Source organism: Rhipicephalus sanguineus, chromosome 1 (assembly GCF_013339695.2).
Source record: "Rhipicephalus sanguineus isolate Rsan-2018 chromosome 1, BIME_Rsan_1.4, whole genome shotgun sequence".
Classification (NCBI taxonomy): domain Eukaryota; kingdom Metazoa; phylum Arthropoda; class Arachnida; order Ixodida; family Ixodidae; genus Rhipicephalus; species Rhipicephalus sanguineus.
Genome location: NC_051176.1, coordinates 147,343,091 through 147,362,251, shown reverse-complemented (window position 1 = coordinate 147,362,251; position 19,161 = coordinate 147,343,091). Strand labels below are relative to the sequence as shown.

At 47.0% G+C, this 19,161-nt stretch overlaps 1 protein-coding gene across 2 annotated transcripts in view; it reads left to right on the top strand.

The window, feature by feature from the left end:
- Positions 1–17,418, top strand: part of LOC119399883 (nucleolin) — a 60,100-nt gene extending 42,682 nt beyond the window's left edge. The window contains exons 9-12 of one of the 2 annotated variants that reach the window (XM_037666764.2): positions 3,676–3,794; positions 10,469–10,803; positions 16,446–16,494; positions 17,193–17,418. In XM_037666764.2, the coding sequence (XP_037522692.1) occupies positions 3,676–3,794; positions 10,469–10,803; positions 16,446–16,457 (466 nt within the window). In that variant the 3' untranslated portion in view covers positions 16,458–16,494; positions 17,193–17,418. The remainder of the gene's footprint in view (positions 1–3,675; positions 3,795–10,468; positions 10,804–16,445; positions 16,495–17,192) is intronic. The other variant, XM_037666781.2, reaches the window with a different exon arrangement.
- Positions 17,419–19,161: the final 1,743 nt, after the last annotated feature.

Sequence of the window (19,161 nt, the reverse complement as noted above, 5' to 3'; positions counted from 1 at the left end):
CACACAACGTGCTTGGTCTCGCATTTTGCGGCGCCGACGCGCGAAATTGCTAGCCGCTGTTCCGAGCGGTCAATGCGCGACGAGCTTGGCCAGGAGGTCCGCTGCCGATTCGTAAATCTATCCGCACTTTCGAGGAGCCAGCAGACGATGCGATTTGCTGCTTGTGACGAAGCACAGTGCGGCTTGTCCGCTAGCGCGATGTCCTTGCCCGCAAAGTTCGGATTCGTCTCGTAAACCAGCGCCGTGAGCGGAGTTAGGCCTAGCCACGACTCCGAGCAGTAAGCTCTGTCGCGGTGTGCGTGGCCGCGGTGCCCGATGTTTCAAAGCAAGTCATGTACGATCGCGAGTACAAAGAGTAGTAGCGCGAAGTTATTCGTCTCTGAGTACGAAGTGCTGACAAGCTGAACTTCTACCCGAGACGCGCATCTGCGATGTTCGCGACGAGCGCGGCGCAGTAAGCTTTTATTGCGTAAAACATTATCGCGGCACACAGTATAATTACACACACACACACACACACACACACACACACACGTGTGTGTGTGTGTGTGTGTATCGGGTGTCCCAGCTAACTTGTGCCAAGGGTTAAAAAATGCAATACAGTCAAACCTCGTTAATACGTACCCGCTTTAAACGTACTAACGGTTAAAACGTAGTTGGGACGAATCCCCGACCGAGTCCCATAGAGCCCAATGCATTCGCTGACCGCTTAAGCCGTAGTGGTTCACCCTATGCCTACCGGTTAGTGCGTACCGTGCGTACCGTGATAACTTTTTGTGCCATAAAATTTTACTGCGCCGCTCAACTTCCCGACGCTAGAATGTGCCGCCAAAGGTCTTCCGCCTTTTTGAGAAGTGCGCAGATCAGTCGATTCCCGATTCCGACTTCCGCGCGATTGCGGCGACGCCTTTGCGGGTAAGCATCAGGAAGGAACGAAGGCGAGGTGGCGGCCACCGACGAACGCGCCGACATGACTTATCGCCGACAACCTTATCACAATAAGTATCTTCAGCTATCTGCCGGTACGCGTGTGCGCAGCGCTACTTTTTAAGCCTACTGCACGCTTTTATTAGGCGACAACCTGAACGCGCTGGGCCGCCGATCGCTGCCGCTTCGTTGTGCGCGGCCGTCTTCAAGGCTGAAGTTGAATTAATGGCACAAATGCTCGGGCAGGGACGAAGAACTTCAGCCATGTACCAATTGGCTCGACAGCAAACGCTACTAAGCCGTCATCAGGCGCGCACCGCTTTGTAGAAGCGAAAGCAGATCGCTGTTGCGTAGTTAGCGTTGCGGGTAGCGGGCGCCGAGAAACCCTCGCTGCATTGACGCTATCACACTAAACGCACGTGTACAATACAGCAAGCGTAGCGCGGTTGTAACCATACTGCACGCTTTTATTAGGCGACCACCCAACGTGCCTCCGTCCGCTGCCAGGACCGCTAGAGCATCGCGGAGTGCACATCGCTTGCATGAAGCTCGTCATCGCTGCGTTAACCGAACAAGCTACTCGCCGCACTTGTGCACGATCTAGAGCGAAGTGGGTATGAACAACATTCCCACGATAAATGCGCGCGTGCGGCACAGCAAGCGGCCGGTAGTGACGGCGTGAGCCGAGTAGGCGACACGCTGCACGCAACTGGCCGGGAGACGATCGGCTCCACGCAGCCGTACCGCGTTTCACTGGAACTGTGTCAGTTTTCGTTTAGTAGCAGATCGCGGGTTAGACGCACGTACATATACCGCGGAAAGCAGACACTGTCCGTTCTGTCGCTATGTCGGTCACTGCGTTGACCGCGTATCCCGGACCCTGCAATAGTTTCGGAATGTTCTTCGGCGTCGCCACTACGCGCTATCAGGCGGTCGTGCGGGTGTGGCGGGATCTTTTCTCCACTTTGGCAAAAAGAAAGAAAAGGCTTTGCAGTGGGTACTTTAGGCAATATTTGCTGTGGCGCTCCATTTATTTGCTGGCGGCGATGGCGTACGCTAGGAGATGCAAATTTGTACTTGGTGTTTAATGCGTACTACCGTTTAGTGCGTAGTTATGCCGCGTTCCCGGCAGGTACGTATTAACGAGGTTTCACTGTATTAGAGGCAGTTGAGTGAAACCATTTACATACTGCTGACAGCCACCTTGCGCACTACAGATATTTTTTTGTTTTGTAAATAATTTGTTAATTGGAATTATTTATGCTAAATATTGACTTTAGGCAAGAAGTGGGATTTGCAAAGTTCGAGAGCGTCTTCACGAACCCCCCATTGCATTATTTGCGAGAAAGAAAGTCTCACGTGTACCATTTCTTCCGAGCTGCAAAGAAGCCCGAGAAATACGAGGAAAAAAACACCTGACTAGCGCTTTCGCGCGCCGCGATTGTGCTGCTCTCAGCCGTGGTTTGAGCGAACGAAATCAGCTGCGGCCGCGATTCGCTAGCTTCGTCACAGCTAGTTGCAGCGGTAGGCCGATAAGTTGGCGGTAGTTTCTTGCCTGTGTCAGCCAGTTGGTGCGCGTGACGATGCAAGTTTTATCGAGCGCGGGCCAAGCAACAACCGCCAACTTATCGGCCTACCGCTGCAACGGAGGCGGCGAGTCGCGGCCGCAGCTGATTTCGTTTGGTCAAACCATGGCTATGGTGGCTACCACGGCTGAGAGCAGCACGATCACTGCGCGCGAGTGCGCTAGTCACGTGGATTTTTTTTGTATTTCGTGGGCTTTCTTTGCAGCTTGGCTAAATTTCTAGGCTAAATTGGCTAATTCTAGGCAGCTTGGCTAAACTCTCGGCAAAATTTTCTTTCTCTGTGTTTTTCATGAAAAGTTCGTGCCTGCTCCAAACACAGGGGTAGCTGCTCCAAAAGCAGATTGTGCCTGCTCCAATGGCTGCTCCAAAATGCTGGAAGGCATTCCCACCACTGTGATTGTCATAGGTGCCATCTTTGTTTATAGCAAATTCAAATCTCAAAGGCTGAAAACATGCTTTTGCTTGCGAGAACTGAAAGTACATTATAGGTGTCGCTTGCGCCACCCGTATGGCTTATCTTAGTGTAGCCAGGCAAAGCTGTGCAAAAAGCCGGCGCGCACTTCGCAACATATCATACAGTTGTGACTTAACAGCTGGGTTTTCTATACATTGGATCGTATGGTAGCTCTGCCGGGACCAATGAAAAATGACGTGACAGCTGGGAAAATGCAGCACTGAGGAACATAACAGGCTTCGACTGCTAAACTGCAGAGTGCAAATTCGGTACTTGTTCCACGCACTTTTGTTCAGATCCCAATGGCTACAACAGCCGGGAGAGCACTGCGGAGCTAACAGTGCGGCGCAAAGAATGGATGCTGTCGAACATCTGTGGCATCATGAGACATAGACGTCTAAATGGTATGGTCATCGATATAGCAGCCGTGCCAGTCTACTCGGCATGTTTGTGTGCTCCATGCTGCTTTCACATTCAGTGCACGTAAGGAGACCTCTGTGTCTTTTTTGGTAAGTTTGGTAGCTATTTAGTGTTAAAATTCTACGTTGTGGTGGAAACTCCTGAAATGTTCAGTTGAGTTCTCTGGTCATTTACAAGGTTTTGGTTAGCTTTAAGCCAAATCGAAGAGTCGGTCAGAACCCAAACTTGGGCTATTCGCAGTATTTTCTGAAGTTCTCACCTGCTTTTTTTTTGTTTCATTGCTTTTAGGTTTGCACGGTTGCATTTTGAGTCCTCAGAAGACCTGCTAAATGCAGTACAGAACCCTGCATGCCACACCATTGATGGCAGCAGCATCCGTTTCAGCCTTGTAAAAAAGTTTGGACAAGGTACGTTCTTTGCCTCTGTTCTCTCATAGCTGAGCCATGATAGTTCTTAGACCCGAGGTATTGGTTTATCTTGCTCTCACGTGGGAAAGGAGTGACTGAAGGAAGCATGTCATTTACTATTAACTCAATTGAGCACCTAAATTTTGACATCTAAAGTACTGCAGTGCAAATACAGTCGACAGATAATTTGTACTGTGGAGGGATTGCTTTAAAGTGAACACTCAGAAGTTTGTAAACTTTTGAAGTCGCCAAAAGTGCCTTTATTGCAAAAGTGACCAAAACTTATCAGCATGTTGGTGTGTGCACCTAAACTTTCGTGCAGCTTGCTCTATGTACCTTAAAAGCCCACATATAATAAGATGTTTTTTTGCAAGTTTTGCCATGTGAAAGTTCTGCCTCGTATCATATGCAGATCTGTTTTTCAGCCAAAATTTGCTGTCCCGATTTGCTACTCTGATTTCATTGCTGCTCTGTGCTGTTGACGAGACTTGTAGCGCAGAAAATAGCTTGCAGTGGCATCGGTGGGCTCCTTTTTGTTTCAACCAGTGCACTTTTGGCCACGCCAACTGCAAGACATGCTTGCATCAGGAATCTGAAAATTTGCCAAAAGTCTGCCTTGCACGATATCGGGACCGCTAAAGCAGCATCCAGTTGCCTTTAAAAGAAGTATTAGTGGCAGAGACCATGGGGAATTGTTCTGCATGGTGACAGTTTGGTGTCGCCACGGTCAGCGTTTGCAACAGGAGGAAGTGACAAGAGGCAATTTTTTCGTGCAGCGGCCTGTGAACATTATGCGGGCTGAACAATGAAGTCTTTTCAGAGATAAACCCAGATTTACATCTGGGTCTGCACTCGTTCTGTTAGGTGTCCTGTAAAGCTGTTGAGAACAATGGCCTTGTGCTGTAGTAGGCCACCTGGTCAGTTCTGCCACTCTGATTTCAGCCAGTCTACGGCTAACTTATCGAACATCCATTCTTTCTCTTGAACCCGAACCATGACATCCTCTTTTGGCAGTCTTCTGGGAGCTGCTGGCAGCTTTTTGCACAATGTCGTTTGATGGTTTTGAGTTGGTTCTGGTTCGTTAATGGCTTGAAGCTATCTTCGTTGCTCTTTGACTGTCATTTCTGTTGAAACCGCACAGGCATTGTTCCAGTGGTGCGTACGTAGTTGACCAGCTCCTATTCAAGTTTCTGAAACTTTCCTTTCCCGTTGGGGTTGCCTCGGCAAAGTCTTGCGTTTGCAGACACCAGCAGCGCGCACACTTTAACAGTGGAGTTGTTCAAGCTTGCGGTAAGGCCGGCGTTGCAGAAAACTTGGCGGGTATGCGCCACAGAAAGCGGGTCAAGCAGCTCCTTGCATAACATAGCCATGCATAGTATGTATATAGCAAGCAGGTGGGAAAAAGAAGTGCAAGTGAGGAAGAAGGAAAGGAGGGGAGAGGGTAAAGCATGGTATAGCCTTTTATTGTATAGTTAAGCAAGTATATGGGAAAAGGAAGTGAGGGAGAGGAGAGGGAATCATAGCCATTTATATAAGGTGTGGGAAAGGAAAGTGAATGAGAAATGGTGTGGGTGATGAGGGGAGAGGGTAAAGCATAGGATAGGCATGTATAGATAGTATGGGGTGGGAAAGGGAAGTGAGGAGTGATGCAAGGGAAAGGAGGGGAAGGCCACCAGCTTGGCTGTTTTTGCAGTCACTGCTTGCAAGTCTTAACACCTGCGCACACAGCTGCCAGTTTATCATGCCCTTTTGTATGTCTTTGAAGTTTGGACCCCACAGTGAAGGACTGTGTGTGTGCTAGCCCCTTCCATTTTTTTTTCTTTTTTGTTCATGTTCAAAATCACGCAGCCTGCTGCATGAGGCTAGAGTTATGCGGCATACACAACACTATATTGGAAAATAAATGTGCAAAGCTGAAGACAGAAGCAGTGGAAGTATGTTGCAGAATGATTATGATTATCAAGTGTGGTAAATGGCGAAAACTACCTGCACCATCTTGTGGCACATTCTAGAACTATATGACCTCTGTGATTGACAGCACTTTGGTTTTAGGCACCTTTATAATGTCTTCGACACAAAAGTGTTCTTTGCCGAGGTTCACCAAGAATGAGCGGAGAGAAATTCAGAAAAAAAAAACCTGACTTAGTAGACCGGGGACACTAACATGCTGACCACTATGTCGTACGCAAACAGGTTTCCTCATTCAAAACGCATCATGAAGGGTTCCTACTTTGATAAGGATGGAACCACCATCTTGGACCGGTGCAGCGAAGTTTATGCTGAAAGTCTGTGGCAGTGTCAGAGTTTCACGGTGCAGTCATGAGTGCGTTGGACCAGCATGATATACCCAGAAGCGCAACGTTTTTCTCATGTTCGTGAATATACGCGTGTTGCAACATCAATCTTCTGGCGGTAAGAGTGGTGCTTTTGGTCACTACATCTTAGGAGACACATTTCACTTTCATATTATGAACAATTGCTATGAAAGAGGGATCAGCAATTTTTTTCATAAGGGGGGATGAGGATCTTGAAAAAAAAGTTATTATACTATCTTAATGAAAATTCGCATGCACGTGCGTCATTAAATGGGGATGTCAAACTTGCAAACAGATTTCAAATATTTCATTGGAAAGGAAGTAATCACAAATTTCTGCATTGTAATTAGGTAATTTCTTACGGGCCATCATGGTAATTTACAATACAAAAGTTACATTTCAGAACCAAGTGGTTCTTCTAAAAGGTCCATCCAAGAGGCCAAAGCAAATTAAATGTCAAAACAGCTATTTCATTGATCAGAAATATTTTTTGAACTTGAAAGGTAAGAATTAGCTTCCAAGCTGGTACTTATCAAAATAATTTCAATTGTATCAAGGCTGTGAAAAAAAAAAGCTTTAGCCTTGTAGTTCAGTTGTTGCTGAAAATAATGATACCAAGTTTAATTCTGTTCATAGAAACTTCCTCAAAACTGTTGTAAGGCAGAAGCACGTCACAAAAATAACAAAACCAAGAAAATCCTGTTTCATGTTTTGAAAAGATTTGTACAGTGGAACTTCGATTATACGACTTTCAGGGGACCGCGCAAAATCGACGTATAATCCGGGCATCGTATAATCGAAAAACCGAGAATATAGGCAGTGACGATCATTGTTGGCCCACAACAGCGGGCACATAATGCCTAAGAAAGTCTGCGGCACAAACCTACGCTGCTCCGAGGAACGTAGATTAAATTAATTGAAAAAATGACAACCACGCATTTTATCGGAGGTGTGAACGAACCTTTATTTCTCACCTTTTAAAAAAAAAAAAATCTGATTTTCTTCTGAGAGCTTGCCCAGCCACGATGTATCAGCTTTCTTTCGATAGCTGCAACATCTGGCAGCAAGTCGCCGATCTCATCGCGTGCGCAAGCAAACCGCCGAATGTGGTTGACGTAGCACAACACGTCCACGTAAGTCGGAACGGACGCGCTAGCCTCTGCAGCGTCGTCCATCTCTTCCTCGTCGGAAGTTCCCGCAGTGTTGGGACGCACAGTTTCGATAATGTCATCCAGCGACACTTCACTGCACACTGCAACGTCGTCGTCGGCACCAACATAGTCCGCGAAAGATCCAGGCAGCTTCACTGGTAGAACAAGCACCACTTCTATTAAAGCCGCAGTGCCTGAAGGAGTTGGCGATGGTTTCTGGCGTGACTGCGTCCCATGCACTAGCCATGTAGTGCATTGCATCAAGCACAGAAAGCTTCTTATCCAACTGCTTGCGTTCCATGCCCGCCAGCCGACGCTGCACCAGAAACTTCCGATATTTCTGTTTCATGCACTTGATGACGCCAGCGTCAAGCGGCTGCAGCTGGCTAGTGCAATTGGGGTGCAGAAATAAAACTTTCACATTTCTGAATTGCGACATATCTGATGGATGGCATGGCGCATTGTCAAGCAGAAGAAGAATCTTTCTGTTTCTGCTCTTAGCCCCCATTTTGGAGTCCAGCTGCTGCAGATATGTAGAAAACATAGCAGCCGTCATCCAGGCTTTCCGGTTGAACGTGTATTGGCACGGCAGCCTTTTCAAATTCTTGAAGCATCGCGGCTTCTCAAACTTGCCGATCACGAGGGCAGGAAGCTTTTCAGAGCAGTCTTCATTAGCGCAAAGCAATACGGTAAGACGCTCTTTGCTTCGCTTACCCCCGTGACAGCTCTCTCCTTTGAATGCCAATGTCTGTTCTGGCTGCATATTATAAAATAATCCAGTTTCGTCTGCGTTGAACACGTCGGACGGCTTGTATTCCCGTATCAATTCCGGCAGCAATGCAGCCCACTTTTCTACAGTGTCGGAGCTGACTGACGCGCTCTCTCCACAGCAGCGGCTGTACACAACTCCACTGCGATTTTTAAAGCGATCCAACCAGCCATTGGAGGCTTTAAAGTCGTCAATGTCGCAGCGCAATGAAACTATCTCAGCCTTCTCCTTCAAAATTGCGCCATCCACGGCGATTCCTGAACTGCGGGCCTGACGCAACCACTCAACGAGGGCCTTCTCCATGGCAGCATATTTGCCATCTTTCGCGGCCTTCCTGTTCAGGCCGAACTTTGCCGCATTTAGTAGAATGCTGTCCTTCTTAGCGAGGATCGTTTTCAGCGACGACTCGGGAATGCTCAGGTCGCGGGCAATGCTGGCCTTTGTTGCTCCGTTCCGCTTCTCCGCCTCCTCGATTATGCGAAGCTTTTCTCAGGGCGTCAGCGGTTTTCGGTTCCGCGACATTGCGAGACGCAGCACTCGCAACCAAGAATTCGAAAGCTTCCTCGCACACCAATGTCCGAACACAGAAAATTTTGCACGTGGACACAGCAGCTGCGGCGCAGCGCAACCAACTGATGAGGCAAACACGTGAAGGAATGGCTGAATGGCAGCACGGCAGTAGGCCTATTCGATTTGCAAGCTTCAACCAATCGTGAGCGGCTAAAACGCCCCAGCCCTCTGGTAGCTAGACAGCGGCGAGTACCGGTTCCCGCGGCTGTCGCAAACGTTAGCTCAACAATCGCCGTTCAACACGTCCGGTATAACGACACGAAATCTAGTGAAAGTTATCGCATACTACAAAGCGAGCTCGAAATTATCTGCCATGTTATCTGCTCACAACTGTCACTACAAAACCACCCAAAAGAAGAGAGAGAAAAAAAGGCGACAACGGAAGTGCGCAGTGCAATGCGACAAAACGAATGCGCTCCGGCTGGCTCCTGCCAACGTTGGCTCTGGCTAGCTATGGCCAACCGCGTGTCGAAAAATTGAAGAGGCCCTGTGGTGGCAGCGCGGATACGAACTCGGTTCCTCGGTTTCCCGACTTTTTTCGCCGGCCGCAGTGTGTTTGCGTGCCAGCCCGCGTCATTGTAGTTTTTTTTCTCAGACAGTCCAGCGAACCGTCGTACGAGGCGGGGCCGGCGTAAAATTGCGTCGTACAATTGAGGTTTTTAATACATTATTTCTATGGGGGTTTTGCCGGGACCAAGCCAATTCGTCGTAAAACGCGGGTCGTCGCAGGACTGGGGGACGTATAATCGAAGTTCCACTGTATGTTTATCTCTTGAGCCTGTAAGAAAACAAAGCTATATTGCTATAGAATGATAATTTTCCAAAGCATAATTCAGGCTACATAGGCTTTCAAAATTGTGATTGCCAAAATTTGACATTTTTTAAGGATTATTGCTATTTTGAGACCCTCGTCACCCCTTAAAATTTCTGCATCCCTTAGTGGGTGGTACAGGTTTTACACAAGATTGGCTTATACATGAGTAAATACTGTATCCACTTCATGTAGTTCTTTGCTGCATGAAAAGTGGTTGACAGTGCATCTATAGCAGAGTGATTTTTGTTTCTTTGCAAAGCGTGTTGCTTTCTTTGGTGCAGACACTTGGGGTGGAATTTGTGCCATTCGTAGCTGCCTTGATATTGAATGACGATAACTATAATTGTGCCAAAGTTGTTGAAATGCATGTAGTAGAACATATGCTGGAGAACCAGGACTAGAATGCACTTCCACTAAAGTAGCTTTGTGGTGTGCTGGTAAGACATGACGAAAATCCTTAAAGCACACAGCCAGACATCGACGGTGAAGAAGTCTGCAGATATGGGTGCTAACTTGCGCAATTATCTACCGTGCATCTTGTCTTCTTCACTGGCATCGTCTGCAGTTTGTCACTGCATGCTGTTATGGTATGCGATTTTATTTGTCTTTTACATCCAGTCTGTTACCTTGGCCATTGAACACAGGTTAGACGCCATCAAAGATTTCTGTGATCTCAAGGTCCCCCTGGTTTGTGGCAGGCATTCTGTAGCTGAGCTTGCATTCAAATGCTGCCTTTAATTTCTTGCACCTTCGAAAAATTCTTCAAATATTGCTAGTGGAAGGGAGACAAAGATGCCAGATCATTGGTGCTTATTTTGTAGGGCAGAAACTTTCACAGCCAGTCCGCATGAGCTTCATCAGTTGTGTGACGATATAGATCGGCCTTTTGACAGCTGCACGATTTCATGCACTGTACGAGATGTCCTGAATGTCGGCAGTGTTATAGGTCTAATCCCATATGTGTAGTATGTAACTTATAAATGCATTAATGCTCACTAGTATTATACAGCTGTGTTTGCACAAATTCTGATTACCTTGCATCCTGTGATTTGCAGGTGGTGGCTTTAGGGGTGGAAATCAGTCTCGAGGTGGCAACTCCCGGGGAGGACGAGGTGGAAATTCCTATGGCCGTGGACGAGGAGGTGGCGGCGGAGGCGGCGGCGGCGGCTGGGGCAATAACAGCTGGGGTGGCGGCGGTGGCCGTGGGGGCTGGGGCAGCAGTGGCGGCAGTTGGGGCCGTGGTGGGGGTGGGGGCCGTGGAGGGGGCAAGTTCGGCGGAGGCCGAGGAGATTTTGGTGGCCGTGGTGGACGAGGGGGTGGAGGACGCTTCGGAGGCCGTGGTGGAGGCGGCGGCCGGGGCCGGGGAGGCCGCGGGGGACGTTTTGGGGGGGTGAGTGATAGTTGGCTGGAGTGCCTGCCTGCCTTCTGATTCCCTTTTTTTTTTTTTTTTCAATCACCTGTCAGTGCTAGTTTGTGTGCATTTGTGTGCATGGTGTGTGCGTGGTATAAGCATATTAACAAGAATTTAGATCTCATGGTGACAGTACACACCAGTTTGCAGCAAACGAATAAGTGCAGTGGGCAGTTCACTCGTTGCCTTTTTTGTGTGTGTATGTGTGTGTACAGTTGTACCTTGTTCATACATACTTGCTTAAATCAGTTGCGACTGATCCCCGACTGATACCCCTGTCACACGGGGCAACTTAATGCACTTTGAGGGAGTGCACTTTGCCACTAGTGTCATTTGCACGCTGTCACACGGGAACGTTTAGTGACACTCGCTGCAAAGCGCACTTGCCGGCGAGTGCGTTCGCCAAAATCACTTCTCCGAGACGGAGTGTCTAGCCTCAATAGCAGTGGCTCGAAAATAAATAAGTTATTATCCGAAGCCGAGTTCATAGCATTTTTGAACTATCGTTTTCTTTATTAGGAATATTCTTATGCATTAAAACATACTATAATACAAAAAACTACTTTGCTATTCTCGTTCTCGGGCAGTTTACAGACACGACCGCCAGGGGCATGCCCAGCGCACGCCGTGCAATGGCTGCAGCCGCCGTGTTTGTGCGTAAATTTTATTTTAAGGGGTGGTTATAGCTGTAATACAGTATTACTTAAGAAACATTGCCTGAAATAACAAATACCTGTTGTGCTACTTAAGTACCCATCGCCATTACAATCATTTTCAAAGTGCATTGCCCTTTCTCGTGTAGCAGCGCGCTGCCAAAGTGCCATTCTGGGGGTGCAAGTGCACTCGCTCAAAATGACACTAAACTTGCCAGTGTGACTGGGGTATGAGTCTCTGAGCCAAATGCATTTGCTGACTGTTTTAAGGCCTAGTGGCTTGTCCTATGCCTGCTGGTTAGTCCGTACCCCGATAACTGTTTGTGCCATAAAAGTTTACTGCGCCACTGAACTTGCCAGCACCACAATATGCTGTAAAATGTTTTGTCTTTTCAATAAGTTCAGAGATAGGTCTATCAATGATTTAGACTTTCGCGTGATGGCAGCGATGCCTTTGCGGTTAAGCACCTGGAAAGAATGAAGGCGAGGTGGCGGCCACCGACGACTGCGCCAGTATCTGACTTATCGCTAGAGCTCAGTGTTTTCAGATAAATAAAACAAAATTCAATAAACGCTTGCCGGTAAAATTTTTGACAAATTCGGATTTATTCGATAAATTGATTTTAACAGCCAGTATGACCTTGCTTCGTTCTTTATCGCAACTGCATGTTCGAAGCAGTCATATATACATATATATACACCGGCTGGTTTGGCCAGTATAAACGTTGCCTCGTGCACCAGTTTTGCCGTGCACTCTGTCATGCTGGGATTTCACTAGACCAAGCTCTTAGCAGCCTCTTTCGAAGCAAATGTCAGGCGGTAAGCATGATGCCAGTTAATGAACTATTTCGGAAATATTTACGTGAGGTCAGTGCGATAGACATTGCGACAATAAACTCTTCGATGCAACACGACCTGATTTCCATTACCGTCAACAATTTGCCAAACTCCGCGGATGTCCGGCGGAGGTGGTGCTTGCAACCGTCTATGACTCATGATAGACTTGCAAGTAGTTAGTGCAGCGTGACACAGTATCAGCTGGCACTTGATAAAAACTGCTTTCCAGAAGGTTGGAAAGGCCTTAGCCGACGTAGCTGTGTTCTGCTCCGATTCAAAGCCGAGTCATCAATCGAAAGGAGTGCACTTCTATCAGTGACAACAGTCTTGTAAAATATCTTAGCAAAATTAGTTGCTGGGCTAGTTGGTACTTCACTTCGAAAACAACCAGGACGCTTAAGCAGCCCACTCTTGTGCTTCTTCCCAGTGGTGGTGCTTAGTCTAGGGTTTTCTCGAAGCTAGTAACGTATGCTTGCATCTATAACAAGCTTAAGGTTATAATAAGCACAAACGTAGGTGCTTTGTATTGAAGTATTTTTGCTTGTGTGTATATGCGTTTGCATGTTCAAACCTTCCAGGCAGCTAAAATACGCTTAGTGTGTTCTGATGTTTTCATGTTCACATTTCATTTTGAAGTATTGAGATTAATGCAAAATTAAACTCCCGATAAACACCAAATTTCTGCCGAAAACATGGAGCCCTACTTAGTGCCGACAAACTTCACAATAAGTATCTTCAGCTATCTGCTCGGGCACACGTGTGGCGTAGCACTACTTTAAGCCTATTGAACGCTTTTATTAGGCAACAACCCAAACGTACCTCCGTCTGCTGCCAGGACTGCTAGAACCCAACAAGCTGCACGCCGCATCTGTGCACAGTCGATAGCAGAGTGGGTATGGCAAATGCATGCATGCAGTACAGCAAGCAGGCCCAGCAGTGACTGTGTAAGCCGAGTAGGCGACGCGCTGCATATAATTTGCCAGGAGACTATTGGCTCCACACGGCTGTACAGCGTTTCAATGAATGTTTGTCAGATTTTGCTTACTAGCAGATCAGGGTACGTACACATGTATCGCGAAGAGCTGATACTGTCAGTTCTGTCACTGTCAGTCGCTGCATATCCTGGACCCTTTAATATCTTCGAAATGCTCCTTGGTGTCTCCGCATGATAGACCAAAGCTAGACAGTCAGTTTTTCTTTCTCTTCCTCAATCAATGTGCGATTGTTGGTGTGCGTAGTTTGTATTGTTTGGCCATTTTGACACTTTAGCCAGGCGGTTTGATTTATTTGCGACTGTTGGTGATACAAGAACTCAAATGTTCAGCTGTGAGTGACAAAGGCAGCAGATATTTTCCAGCACGGACAAGCAAAAAGTATGAATTAACGAGATCATCTTGAATCAAGCAGTTATTAAAAGTACATTGACAACATGGCCGAGCCAAAATTATTAAACTTGTTTCAATTAACTGTAAGTTCAGGTTGTCAAAAGTGTACTGTGTAATTGAATCTTGGCCGTGGCGACCACATTTTGCTGGAGGCAAAATCCTAGAGACCCGCCTGGTTAGATTTAGGGGCATGTTAAAGAACACCAGGTGTTCGAAATTTACGGAGCCCTCCACTATTGCATCTTTCATAATCACATCATGGTTTTGGGACGTTCAACCCCAGCAATATTATATACGTTAGGTCCATGGGGCAGCATCTCTGAATTATCGGTTGGAAACTGTTCATTGCGAGGGCTGCCTTAGGGACAAGTAGATGATATTGCCAGTATTTCTTTCGGCATATTGGTGCCTCTGCATCCTAGTGGTGGGCATAAATTTGCTGCTTTAAAAGCGTGTTTCATGGTAGTCAGTGGTGGTCCAGCTGTGCCATTTTGCCACTATCTCTGCGCCTTACTGCACCCATCCTAGTGCAGCTTGCACCAACTTCGCCAATGTTCATTTGTGCCTGCTTCAACAGTAGTGGAGCATTTCTCACCCTGCATATGCTCAGTCAAATGTAGAGCTTTAGCCTTTTCCATATTACTGCAGAACCTACTCCCCCTGTTTTTCTGTCTGTTGTCTTTAGTCTGGGAGCTCGTCACTCATGAGGAACTGGCGCTATGTAGACAAGTGATATTTTTGTGAGCCACTATTCGTATTGTGATTCTCCACGCTAAGAAATTCGGTATACTTTGTATTTTATAAAACGCCGTTCAACAATCGTATCTTTGTCAATTGCAAAAAAGTTCAGGCAATTAGCTCAGCATGCAAGCCTTACAAACTGCACTTGCGAGCGGGCTCAGAGCGGTCACCGTGTGTAACAAATCGCACAGTGACAAGTCTGGAGTGCCGCTGCTGCATGGGTTTCTCTGCTCAATACGGAAGTGCAAATGCGAGGTGCAGTGGCTTAGTAAAGTTCAGAGAACAATGCACAATTATTTCTCTAAACTATAAAGTGTGTAAATTGTGAAATAATCCGATATGGAACTACTTCTCGCACCCACAACTCCCTTTGTGGAACTGAGTTTGGGAATCTTTGCCAGTGGCAGATTTGGTGGGGCAGTGGTTGTGGGTGGGGGTGGTGAGGAATCTGTAGGGGCGGTCAAGCATGCGTGCTGTGCAGCCAGCATGTGATATCTTGGTTGGTTTCGTTTCTTACTTAGATTAGAGCAGCATTTCTTTGTTTGCTAACAAGTTAAATTTAATGTGTACAAATGGGCCACTTTGTTGCATTTGCAAAGCAAACAGAAATGTAGGGACGAGCATTCAGACTTTCTGCTTTACAGTTCCAAGTGATCCCGAACTGCATTTTGTCTGCTCCAAACCTGCTCCAAAAGTGGCTCGAAATCTTACAGAAGCTGGGCCACTACTGCGGTAGTTTCAAAGAAAGGAGAACTCTTCCATGAAACATGCTTCTGTAGCCATGTAAATTGGAGAGGCTTTTGTATAACTATGTTGTCTTAGCTCCTTTGTACCAGACTGTAGTGTTGTCAAGGCATGCAGGTGGAATTCGATTCACGAAAGTTAGCCTGATCATGGCCTAATGCTACCACGGTTCATAAAACATACCTGAAATGTATGCTCAGTTTGTGCTTGACTGTATTCTTCCGGCACCTTTAATGCAGTCCTCTTTTGCATTGCCTGTATGATATATCACCGCAAGTAAAGTGGCATAAGATTGTTGGCTGCCACACTTGCATGCAACTATTATTCCATGGGAATTTCAGTGAATGAAGAATTTCATGTCAGTATCTGCGGACAGCAATTTAAGAGTTCAGTTTAGCCTGTTTGGTCGCAATACTTGTGCATGCAAGCATTGTCCGAACCACAATATAAGATATATCAAGTGCATGCCTGAAAGCATTTGACCAAGTTTCTTGCGGTGGTATTGTGCCATGGTTTCCTTTCTCATTTGATTTAGTTTTGAACAGACTTCGGAACGTTCTCATATTGCTGCATGTGCTTCAATGCATTCCATGCTATTTCTGTTAGTGTATGGAAAAGCAGTTTAACCAGGGCATAGCTACTTCACATGCCTCTATATGTATAATTAGTCTTTTTGTGGCGTCTTTTTTTTTTGCATTTTGTTGGTCCTGCATTAGCATACTTCTCTCGCAGTAAGTGGTTGTTTCTGTGTACAAACTGTGTGTGTACTTGTTTACTCTTATGTGAACTGAAAGCATGCAGGCACTAACTCTTCCCACTCTTCTCCAGCCCTCTCTTTGTGCTCTGCTTCTGCTGTTTTAACCTCTAGTTTCTCAGTAGCAATGTGCGTGGCTGACTCACTAAATGCACTGCAAAGCCAGCATTTTCACCTGTGCTATAAGAATTAACTCTGGATATTAATGTTTGTTTGGAGAAAGGCCAATGCAAATGGCATATTACCATTCCATTGAAATGTGGGCCAATAAAAACTGCACATTACTTCAGCACTGTTGGCCATTTGTCACAGGTTCAGTGCTGAGTGCTGTCAAGTGCTGTGAATGAAATGTGACTGATGAAGAAACTTTTTTAGGATTCATGTCCTGTTGGGAGTCCATTCAATGAATGCAATAGATCCACAATGAAACTGACGTGGACAATGCCAGTGCAATGAAGCCTGCCTGTGCCTGACATGGTTGACTCGCCATAACTTTAATCTTTACAGTTTTATTATTGAAGGGCCAAGTCTCCGCTGCTTGGACGGCAAGGTGCATGTAAGATTTCCTTGTTAACACAGCTTTCTTTGCGATTTTCCTTTCTTGTGGCTGGTGTGTGTGTGGAAAGTAAACAGTGGGCTAGGTCTGTGTTTGCCACTCTGTGGTGTGTCTGAGTGGTTACGTTTGTCTGTAGGGGGGACAGAGTGACCAGCAGCTGAAAATTAATACAGCATTTTCTAAGGTTTTAGTAGTACTGTAATTTGAGCCTTATAGTTGGCATTGCTGCATCTCTTCAATGGTGTAGGTGATGGAAAACTTGTTCCTTTTGCCTCCGAATGTGGTGCACTGACAGTACACTGTCCAGTGAGCTCACTTGAGAATTGTGACGATGGTCTGTGTGTCCTGTCAAAGTGCAAGTGACCAAGGAAAGAAAACTCTCAGTGGCCATGGGGAAGATAAGGTGGCCAAGGCCTGTTATGCTGCATGTTTACTGTGACGTGATGCATTAGCACACACTTGGCTCTGTAATGCATGTGCAGCTATTGTGAAATGTTGAGGTTGAGAGTGCCTGTTCGTTGCAGTTAATGTCAGAGCTCAAACTATTTTATGCCTGCAAGTATGGAGCTTTCATAGAATCTCTCTAATTAAAAAGAATGTTGGCTGGCTGGTGACTCTGTGCCTTTAACGAGCAGTTCTCTGTTTGAAGCGTACTGTATGCCACTGATGTTGGGCTTTTGTCCAATCCTCTTTTTCAGGGTGAAGATTAGACATTGAGGACAACCACCACATCACCATAACCACCACAACCACCACATCTGTGACTAGCGTTTTCCTTTTTTTTTTTTCATCGGCGCCATGTTTGTTTTTCAGTCTTCATTGAATTTCACATTGACCACTGCATGCACTGAACGCAAATGCCATTGCATGGCGTTTTCATGCTTGGCGTCATCCATGTGGTGTTATTAAAGGACTAACTAAGAAGTTGTTGTGCACTCTTCATTGCCTTTGTCTTCTCAGATTGTGAAGTTGAAGACCTTTGAAGGCTCTTCGGTTTTTGTTACATAAGCAACCATATCCTTTGTCGTAATGAGTATCTTTGAGTCAGGGAAGCAGCTACATAGCGTCAAATTTGTATGCAGTGTCCGCCAAGATTCAGGGGTGGAAGTGCTGCGCCATTTGCGCCACGCTGCGCCAATCCGCTTCTGCTGCGCCATCCTGCTCCAAAACGCATTATTGCGCCGAAACTGCTCCCAAGCGGTCTTTGGTGCACGGCCTCCGCGATGGGCTCCGGTGCGCTGCCGGATCCGATCACAGAGGCTACGTTTGGTGCCTTCATGTGCCGCTGTCCGTGTCATGGCGCGCCTAAGCGAGCTTATATCATCATCGCATCACTTGGCGCGCTCTCGTGACCTTGTCGAAGGCTAAAAAAAACCTAGCGAGCCTGTATAGACCTTTTCACAGACGGCTCCCTGGGCGCCGCCATAATCCTCTCTGGGCTACGCTAAATAGGCGTGACCCCCCAAAAATGCACTGGCTGTGACCTCGGCCTTTGTACTCCCGCGCGCAGCCCAGCACGGCGGCGTTTTTTCTCCTGTGAAAAGGTGCTAGCTACAAACTACAAGAAAGTGAGTTGGGGGTTGCGGCCATATTTCGATTGGGACGCCGGCGGCAACGGAGTTTTTTGGCGCGCTGCGCGCACGAGGCGGTTGCTGTCATCGTGGCCTGCGATTGCGAACATGAATAAAAGTAACTGCGTTGACGCTTATAATGTCGAAAAGGTTCTGTTTGAAGCCATGAGGATAGTGCGAGCAGCTGCCGCGGACGTAAAGCGCGACCATTATTTAGAAACTGCATTAAGGAAACCGCTCTATAGCTGAGTGTGTAATATGGATTTTGTGTCATAAGTCTGCATGAGAACGAAAACTTTGTTTTATCCGTTTGCGGTCAATGAAGCCACTACCAACCGCGAAACCACTCGCAGGGCTTCGGTTTGTGTAAGTCGGTTGGACCATTTCCGAAACCCATTTTTTTTTTTTTTTTAGCGAGAGCATGCCTCTCAATGGGCAGTATTTGTTGCATTACACATAAGCCCTTAGAAGTTAAATGCAGCATGTAAACGCCCTCGTGCAGCGACGAGCTTAGTCTCGCTAGTGCGATCGGTCGCGTTGTTCGATTTTGGCTCGTCAGAACTTGCGCTCGGCTCGTGGTCGAGTACGCTGTAGCTCGTACCATCCGCAGCACATGACATGCCGCTCGCCGCCGTTGCTGCGTGTGGTTTGGTACATGAGGTAGCGAGTGAAGAAATATACAAAAAAGAACAAGATAGACACTTTGAACGTTTATTACTTGAAAGACAAATGTGAGGTAGTACAAAAACAGAACCACGGGATACAAGTTGTGCGCTTGCAGCATCTAGTATCATCGCCCCTCAAGTACCATATTTGCGTGCATATAAATCTTGGAAGGGAACTTGAAGGGCAAAGGTGGAAGCGCGTGGCGCAATTTTTGGCGCGATTTACGCGCGTTTGGATGGACACGTGTGTTTTTTGACGAACGCCTTCGCGACATCTCGCTGTTGCCTCCAGAATGGTTTGATTTCATGCGCGACTGACGCGTGGTCGGAAGGTCGCGCGCGTCATTTTGATGTACGCCATCTGAAATCGCGCCGCCGCGTCTTCCTACTCGAAGTAGAAAAGAAAACGCCTTGCGCGGCGCATCGCCCGC